This window comes from Myzus persicae, unplaced genomic scaffold (assembly GCF_001856785.1).
Source record: "Myzus persicae strain clone G006 unplaced genomic scaffold, MPER_G0061.0, whole genome shotgun sequence".
Taxonomy (NCBI): domain Eukaryota; kingdom Metazoa; phylum Arthropoda; class Insecta; order Hemiptera; family Aphididae; genus Myzus; species Myzus persicae.
The window spans coordinates 182,906-192,785 of record NW_019103928.1 but is presented as its reverse complement, the minus strand read 5'-3'; the positions used below and the strand labels follow the sequence as shown (position 1 = coordinate 192,785).

Below are 9,880 nucleotides of genomic sequence, written 5' to 3'. Positions count from 1 at the left end.
TATTGGCTGTGGTCTGATATGCTATCTACAAATTGAATAATTTCAAATAACTTCGGCAAGAACATTGAATTTTAAAAGGGCGTGATGTATATGTGATTCGTCTTCCTTAGCACAAATAATTTTACCTGGAATAGGTACAAAATATTTACTGTCGAATATCTAACAGTTATAATGAACCTACATTTAGATTTTTAAATTTTGAATGTTGTTTTTGAAGTATTATTGTGATGCACATAAAATAAGACAAATATGATAAAAATACAAAAACAAAATATCATAGGCCGGAAAAAAAATAATGGAATATTGTTATTCATTTTTAATTATTTTAATAAGAACGGTCCTAGCAAACTGTTGTTGATTTTGAATTTTATTTTATCATATAAAACAATATACTTAGAAATTCCGGGGGGGTTTGAAATAATTATGTAGTTAGTAATTAAGTAAATAGCATACCACACCTATCACAAAACAAAATAGTTTCACAGCCGATGATTATTTTAAAAATATACAAAATTTGAATAGTTAATTATTACAATTATTATTAGTTTTGGTGTAATGCGTAAACAATTATTAAAAAATTCTATTCATAAAAATAATTAATTATATATACATACATGTGTACATATATGTACATAAATAAATATATGTATATACATCGTAAGATACAAAAAAAGAAACGGTCAAGATAATTGTTTGACAATATATTAGACCGATTTTTCTGACTGCATATCTATTTATACTTACGATATATAAATATATATGTTATATATATATTATATATACACATATATATTTATTATTTATGTATAATACGATTAATATATGAGCATTAGGTATTTAGTTTTTATGTATACTTCGATATGATTATATTTGATGTAAGTTGATTAATTTATATTTCCGTCGAAGTGACGTTAATATGAGTGTATTTTTATTTAACTATACCCAAATCAATTGAAGAACTGCGCTAAGTATTAATTATCAAATGAAATAATATACCGGCTTATACATTATATGTAACCTATTAAAGCATTATGATTTCAGCGAATAAAACAATAATAATTAATAACGATAAATTATGGGTTTTGAATTTAAATACGAAAAACATAATATAATTATATGAAATATAAATAAAATGGTTCCCACCACCACAGGTGGAGAGTAATTTAAACATTAAAAACAAAACAATTATTTAAAAAAAAAAATGATTGATAAATGGCGCTAAAAATTAAAAGTTAGGGAACTTGACTTCTTTGGCTGATTTGTTGTTCTCGGCAACCCAAACCGAACCACTTTGAGCTTTCTGCAGTACGTGAATTAGCGCACGTCCCACACTTTGGGCGCTGAAAACAAAATCGTGTTGACTTAAGCAATTTTTATACTTGGTTAACGATGATCTACATACGCTTGAGGTGCTTGTGACGCAACGTCCTTATCCCAGAGATGTATAAAATTGGGCGACAATAACGCCAATTTAACGTCCTCGGGTATAGCATCGGTCAGTGTCATCCCTGGACATAAAGCGATCACTCGAATCCCTGTTAAGTTCGTGTGATAAGGATCCTAGAATGCGTTACAGTTATAAAGTAGAGAACACGTAATATCGCCAATAGCTATGGTAGTGAAATCTCATATTTAAAAACATCACAATATATTGAGTGCTACTTGCCAGGCACAATTTGGAGGGTATTTTTAACAACAATTTATTTATTTACAACCATTAATGAACCTACTAAAACTAATTTTAAAATGTGAATTTAGAGTGTAGGTAACTGCTGTTGGCCATAGTAGTCGAATTTGCAGTTAATATCAATACAGAAAAAGTAAACATGACACCATGTAACTGAAGTTTAACAATTTATATTAATATATATATTTGTTTTACATTTTTATGCAATTTACACAAACTCTATAATATAGGGTGTTTCATAAACATGGACGAAAACTATTTAGAGATAACTTTATTGAAAAAGTTTTTTTTTTTTAATATCAACATATAATATACTCCGATGTCCGGTTTAAGTTTGAAATACAATATTGGGCATATGCGCACCCTGGCTATGGTGACAAGTGAGAACGGCACTTTCCCCGCGATTTTAATGCGTTTTGAGTACTAAAATTTGTTGCATCATAATTAACACAATATACCAAATCTCAGAAACCATTAAAAATTTCAAATCGAAAGGAAATAACGGATAACAACAAATATAAAATCAGAGGCGCCATATAAAAAACAGATAATAATAGGTATCACTCATTTAAATCCCGTTCATGTTTATGAAATATCCTTTGTTATATAAATTATTTTAGCAAAAAGGTAATGTTATCATTGATGATATATAGCTATTTAAACTTTTTCTTTGAATTTCTAAAATACAACTAGTTTAATCTAATAAGATATATCTCAACGGAAATATAATTATAATTATTGTCACCCAGTCCTAGCCTTATGTAATAAATTTATGTAACAATTTTAAATCACTTAATTAATATTTGTACAATTATAAGTACATAATATTATGTTATAATAAATAGATATGACGGTATGTATATTTCATATACTATATTATAGGTAGGTAGATAGGTAGGTTTTAGGTACTACATAAACATAATATAATGTATATTATTGAACTATGCAACTCACCCCAAATGACCTAATGAAACCAATGAGAGCATGTTTGGTGGCTGTGTAGATCGGCATGCTAGGACATGGTTTATATCCCATTGTAGACGAAGTTACGACCACTGTACCACCACGGCCTCCTTTGTCTTTGCCCATGAGTTGCATCGCCAGCAGTGTTCCTCTGATGACTCCATTCTATATTAAGGACAATGCATTTCAATACATTATCGAGTCTTCATTCTCATAAAACCACACGTTTATAATGTAACAATGATAAAAATAACAAATTATGTATTTTTTTTTTTTGAGTTTTTTGTTTTTTTATGCATGTTTGTGTATCGTGTTTATAAATTACGAGGTATAACTAAGGGTTTATGTTATATCTTTAAGGTCAAAACGGGACAAAAAAAAAAAAACTAATTACAGAGTACAGTCGGAAGTCGGACGTTACCGCATGTTTAGATGAAATCGTATACCCTTTCTTAGATCAGACAGCTGCTGCCGCAATAGACCCATACACATTTTACAATATATCTAATTTGTATGGGTTGCAAGTTTACATAAACAATTACCAAACATTTAATAAATCAATAGTGTGTGATCGCTTAAACATGATTTAAGCCCCATGGTCCCATTGAGTCCATTACATTTTAATGAACCATAAAATTAATCAATTTTTAAATTGACCCGGCAATAATATTTTTTTTTTTTTTTTTTTATTGATCTTAAGCTTCGGCAACTGAGGCCATTAGCTGTAGTAGGATTTGTATTGTAGGTTTGTTTGTACGGTAGGGGGGAACACGTGTGTGTTTGTTTTTGGCAGAATTTCGAATGGGGCACCCGTAGGTTTCTGCCATGCCCCGGGGGTGGGGGATGGCAGCACTTGTTCTCCGGTCACCGCGACTTGTCCGGAGAAAAATGCCGCCCGGTAGCCGAGGATCGAACCGCGACCGGCTGCGTCGCAGCGGACGCGTCAGACCACTCGGTCACCTCATCCCCCGCAATAATATTATATACGAATATTAAGGTGTGGCTGGTAATAATATTATATGTGTTATTTTGTATTTATTAAAATGATCTCATTATATACATAATATATTTAAATAACTTAGTACTACATTTTTTATCAGAAGGACTATACATTATATTTAATAGAGATAATATTATTAGATATTAGATAATATATTTGTAAAAATCATATAACAAATTTGACAGAAACCAAAATCGGATCCACGCCTGATCGTATAGTTGAAGAAATGAATTGCCGTTTATCAGCAAAAACAGTTGATTTTTTTAAAAAATATTTGTCCCTTAATAATAATCTTTTATAAACCTTTTTAGTATAGTATTTTATTAAATTTTAGTTTTATAGAAGTTATTTTTTTAAATTATTATTTATCATACTTTATAATACATTTTATCAATCGATAATACTCTATAAATCATAAGCAAAAAATCATGATTATCGGATTGTCATTCGAATTAACTATTTTTTGATTATTTTCTCATGAAAATTCTTTATTGCAAAACGCAGAGAGGGATAAATAAAAAGGGTGCGCGGGCCGCTGGTTGCCTATCCCTGGTGTTATACAAGGTGTGCTTATATTTCTCATAGGTAGTGGCGCCAGACCCCCCCCCCTCCTGGCGCCGCCACTGCTAATAGGCAACTCTTCGGGAATTTTCTGGAAGTAATGGGAGCTCAATTATACGTTACTTATTAGTACTATTACTTATTGTACTTATAAATTATAATAATTGGTCACTTTCGATTTATCGCTATCAAGCGTCGGTTTTTATGTCCTCAAATTAGAGGGGAAATGTTTTGTTTGAAATAACCCAATGCCGATTTTAGATATTAAAAAATAATAAATAACTAGTTATTTTAGACTGTACGGATTCTGACAAAACGGAAAGTATAATAGGGCGTGGTGGTCATCGAACCAAAAAATACGTGCGTGACTGCATAAGCGTATAGCTTTAATTTTTTCCGCATAACCCTGTAAAATGTAGATCGTAAATGTAGTCAATACTTCAATAGGGGTGTGTTACGACTTTACGAGTGTGCATGCGTTTCGAATATTTATAACATCAATGATATAAGACTTTCTAGATGATAAAAATTATATTTATTCCTTTTTATGAGCTTCAAATCGCATGTACTGTTTAATATTATAATTTTAGTGGATTATTATTATATAATTATAAATTAATAACGTATACGGTTAATTTATATTGTTGTAATGAGTTAGTAGTTTACTGGTTCAAAACATATTTTAAGGGTTCTTTTTTTACAGATAATCGAAACGAAACGACACAATTTTTAAATTATACTATAGCAGACCTATCATGTATAAAAATAATATTAATCAAAATATTTAGGTGTACCGTATTACCAAGTTCACATCCACTTCGAATTCCCAGAATCGGTCATTGAACACACCCGCATTGTTAACCACTATGTCAAGTCCGCCAAAAGCTGCTATAGTCTTTCGGAACGCATCTGCAAATAACCAAACATACATCAATATCACCCATAAAATTAGATTTTAACTTGTACTATAATATACCAACATTGATAGGTTAAGTTAAAAATATTTAAAGACCACTGTTCTCAATATATCACAGGTCTTTGATAGGATGTGACCTAAAGGATTTTTATAAAAACTAACATAACACTAATATGCTCAATATTGGCTTCTGTGCTCCATGCAAAAATTACAAATTACAAACTTTCCAAAATAAATTCCATGGAAATAGTATTAAAGGCTTTTTGTTTCATGGAAAATAAACAGTTTCACAAATACACGAGATTACTCTATCTATACCAACACGGATTGACAAATTATTTAAAAAATTTCAAGACAAACAAATAAAACACCATGTAATCATTGCAAAATTGACGAAAAATCCTCCAAACCCACACTTAAAAGATATCATCATCAATATATCTTCTTAGAAGACCACGAAAGCAAACCTAACCCTACCACAACATACAAACAAGACATTTCTCTCATATATTTTCCAATATAATACCATATTATAATCATACAATAGGGTAAATTATAATTATAACTAGGTTTGTAATATTTGTGGTTGTAATATTGTAAAAATATTATGTATATTTACAAAATAACAATGATAATAATAGTAGTAATCATCTTAGGGGTAGTTCAGTTACAAAATATATAAATTATAACAATACAAATTAATTTTTTAACTCCTAATAAATGTATTATTACATTTAAAAAAACTAAAATAAAATGATCAAAACAAATGATAAGTAATACCTTCCTACCGAACATCCTGCCACAATATATTTTTAAAAATTCAGAAATACAACAAATTATAAAATTATTAATAACATCAGGTAAGGTAACAATATAATTGCAACTCGAATACATGTTAATAGATACAATAAGATTTCAATAAAAAAAAAAATGCATCAGAATTCATAATGAAATGTATTTTTCAAGGGCCAAGAAAAAAATTATATGGCTGTTTTGATAGAAAATTTTTAGTGGTAGGATGGAAAATTAAAATTAAAAAAAGTGAAAAGATACCATCCCTCGTACCTATTCCACCACCCATACTTTGATCACTGCATAAACTTACATCATTTTTTGAATACCTATACTATGGAAATCAATAATTTGACTTAAATGTTTTATAAATTGATTTCGACTTTTTAGTTTGTGTAAACCAAAATAATATTTTTCACACTCCTGCCTGACTATTGTTATGATATTAAATATTAATTATTGTTATTGTTCTTCGATAATCGGTACCATAATAATTTATCATTAATTTTAGCAAATTTCAACTAACAAACAATAGGCACCTAGCTAATTAAAAAAATGTAAAAGCAATAAGAATTTTCCTACTATATTTTACATTATATATGCAACTATCACCGTGACACTAAATCTAAATAATTTATGCCTATTGACCATTACCTTAAATACATACTTATTTAGTTCAATGTATATAATTGTAAGTTTTTACCTTGAAACTGTGGATAATCGGTGACGTCGCACGGACAAAATATCACTTTGACGTTTCCAAACTTGGCACCTAATAGGTCGGCCAATTTGACACCGACGTCTTCGTTGATGTCACATATGGATACCTGTAATACATATATTTATTATAAATTCAATACTAACTTAATTACATAAATGATCAATGTATTAATGTCGAAGATAGCATAGTAGATGTAACTTATAATATGACAACATGTCACCATGAAAGGTAAATGTTATATACCGGATGTATCTTATGTCATTATACTCGAGGGCTTTTAACGATTATGGATCGATGACATGGGACTTAAAAAATATCAAAAAATATGAGTTTCTTTTCAAAAGGAATTTTTTTTTATAAAAATTAAAAAAAATTTGAACACGCAGTTGTACCAACACCAAAATCAACTTCATTTTTTCAAATAGCAACAACTATATTTTTTAATGGACTCTGGTAAAGCTTTTTTTTCTGAAAATTGTAATAGTCAAATCATCAATTGTGTTAACTTTTGGCGTTTAAAGTTTAGTAAATGCATTAATATTTTGAATTTAAATAATTAGTATAAATTTAATTTAAAAGAGTTAAATATTTTTTTCTTTCAACTATCTTTTGATACACTAAAAGCGGTCTTTTAACGAAACGTTCCTAAACGAAATTTTGGGGTAAATGCCTACAAAATTGTTGGCAAACATTATTCATTATTTTTATTTTAACAGACAAACATCAAAATAAGTATTATTATTGTAATTTTTTTTATAACCGCAAATAATTAATTACTTCATATTTTTTTCATCACAGTTAATTTTCTTACGATAGCAAAAATGTGTATTCTATAATATGTGGCTAAGGTACATCACGAGGACTTGTCAATAAAATATTTTAAGATATATACTAGAAAATATTAACTTTTATCACAGTTAAAATATAAAACCGATAAAAACATACAACTTACGATTTCTGATATCATTTTTAATCGCTTATAACTTATACCTTAATCGAGAATGAAATAATAATAGAATAACAGAATAAATTAAAACTGTTAATATTGTAAATTAATTGATATTTTTGTAAATTACATAATAATAGGGCCTTGGATTTTTATGCCCTAAAAAATGCCCTATAAATTCTGAATAATGCACTAGGAAAATATCTTTTATTTTTTATAATTTCGCTAAAAGTTTTGTATACCTAAATGATAATATGCATTTTAAAGGATAGTAAACAAGTGTAACAGACAAAACTGATGGTTTTGGACTTATTTATTCTAAAAAAACAATTATTTTCATAAGTTCTTATTTTTTTTTATACATAGGTTTAGATCATATATGTTTATTTACCTACACATGGTTATAATTTATTCAATTTATATAAAAATCATGAAAAATCTCGATACAACATTTTGTATTCAAATGTTGTATTCTAAAAGTTTAAAAAGAGTAATCCAAGAGTGAAATTAGAATGAAAAATGTAATGGTATACCTCTATATGTATGTTGTATGTTAATATATATCATATAAAATAAATCTATTATATTATGAAATAGTTTTGTTTATTTTATCTTCCACGTATTCATACAATTGCCATGGCAACCAATTAATAAATAAATAATAATTATGATTAATTAAATACCAAACATTTTCTATTATTTAAAAAGTCTTGTACATTTCACTTTTAAATATTTTAAATATTTTTTATTCAATTTTAAGATGATAGTTGTCCGGGGGGGGGGGGGTCTTGTAATTAATATAATAAAACCAGAAATAATACAATATTTAAAAAAATTCCGTTCTATCGTTATTTCCTACTAAACAAAGAGAGATAAATAAACAAATATGTCAATAAAGGGGGTTCTTGTCGTTCTTGATCTATGAATAAGTTTTTCTCAATATTTGCTTTTGAGCGTGGTAGATTCTATACAGGAACGTCTTTACTATATCATGATGAAGTGTTGCGGAGGACTTAGTGTCCGAAAAATGAACTCCGCCGTATCCTGCACCATGGGGACACCAACAGTACAAAATAATAACAATGCTATTATTATACAATTAAACGAAATTTTACTTTGGCTCCGTTTTTCAGCAGTTCCTCGCAGTACGCGCGACCAATGCCGGCGGCCCCGCCTGTAACCATGGCGACCTTACCCTTGATGTCCATCGATCGCTGCAGGACTGTTGCGGTCCGGTTGCGAGAGTTATTATATTATTATGATGATAATAATATAGACACGACCTAATATGCTTTTTTCGTACAGCAAAATACACTTCTCACGACAATTACTTACAATTTATAATATTACTGTATTGTATTATCACGATAAGATATGAAAAACGTGTAAAATTTCGGTAACTTAACATACGCGTATGCGGCGTGAAACAATATATTGCCCCTAAGAACCGCTATACGTTGTGTCGTGTCACGCGGCAGTGTTTTTGTGACAATTATTGAGATAGCGTACGTCGAGGCACATGACGAATAAACAGGGCGTATAAGACTCGTACACGTACGCGGTACGCGAATTGTTGATAGTGACAGGTGAGTATGCGGCCGGCGTGTCGGGATAAAAAACGGATTCGGCGGCAAAAATAGATATCGAATATTCGTTGAAGTCGTCAACAATGCGTTCGGAAGTCGGGTCGTGACAATTCCGCAAGTATAAAAATAAAAAAACGGTTAAGGAAAACGATTTTGGCGGTCTGTGTTTGACGTGGTACAATAATAAGATGATATCATATAATATAATATACAAACACGACCGCGGGTGACGGCCTCGCCCTTGTAAACGACACCCACGCCGGCGCCGACTATACGGACTGTTGTCCAGCGTGATGAAAATGCGTCGCCAACGGCAGGAGGAGTTTCTCGGCGCCGCGGGGAGCGCTGTTCGTGAAAAAAAACCCTTTCTGAGAAATCGGCACGCAGGCAACACACCCTAGAATCCGTTTTCGAAGGGGTTGGACAGACAGTAAGTCACGGTGTGGATGGTTCGTGACAGCTTTGTAAAATTATACATGGATTACTTATATACCTACCTAGCTCAAGAAATATATTAACACGATCTCTATAATTGGCAATTGCTTAAGCAATCAAGAATGCTACTACGTTTTTTTTTAGGTGAATGTATCGCGGTACTACGAGGGTAGTCATTCTCTTCGTGAATACAACCTACTACCTACATCTAACCGAATACACTATAGGTACAAGGAACCTGTAGTGGAATAATTATGATTTTTTCTGGTGGGT

At 30.3% G+C, this 9,880-nt stretch overlaps 1 protein-coding gene across 1 annotated transcript; it reads right to left on the bottom strand.

Moving 5' to 3' along the window:
- Positions 1 to 589: 589 nt before the first annotated feature.
- LOC111036464 (15-hydroxyprostaglandin dehydrogenase [NAD(+)]-like) lies at positions 590 to 9,449 on the bottom strand. Its single transcript, XM_022318488.1, has 6 exons — positions 8,702 to 9,449; positions 6,623 to 6,746; positions 5,014 to 5,120; positions 2,642 to 2,815; positions 1,403 to 1,560; positions 590 to 1,340 (listed from the first exon to the last, which is right to left on the bottom strand). Exons 1-6 carry the CDS (start codon positions 8,792 to 8,794, stop codon positions 1,226 to 1,228), a joined length of 771 nt encoding a protein of 256 aa, XP_022174180.1. The 5' UTR covers positions 8,795 to 9,449; the 3' UTR covers positions 590 to 1,225.
- Between the last annotated feature and the right edge of the window lie 431 nt (positions 9,450 to 9,880).

What these genes read in the sequence shown, in the direction of transcription:
- LOC111036464 (XM_022318488.1), bottom strand. Translation starts at nt 8,794, where the DNA reads ATGGACATCAAGGGTAAGGTCGCCATGGTTACAGGCGGGGCCGCCGGC. An exon ending in TCGAAGTGGATGTGAACTTG is followed by an intron (nt 2,816 to 5,013) that starts GTAATACGGTAC and finishes TCCTTAATATAG; the next exon opens with AATGGAGTCATCAGAGGAAC. An exon ending in GCGTCACAAGCACCTCAAGC is followed by an intron (nt 1,341 to 1,402) that starts GTATGTAGATCA and finishes TTTTGTTTTCAG; the next exon opens with CGCCCAAAGTGTGGGACGTG.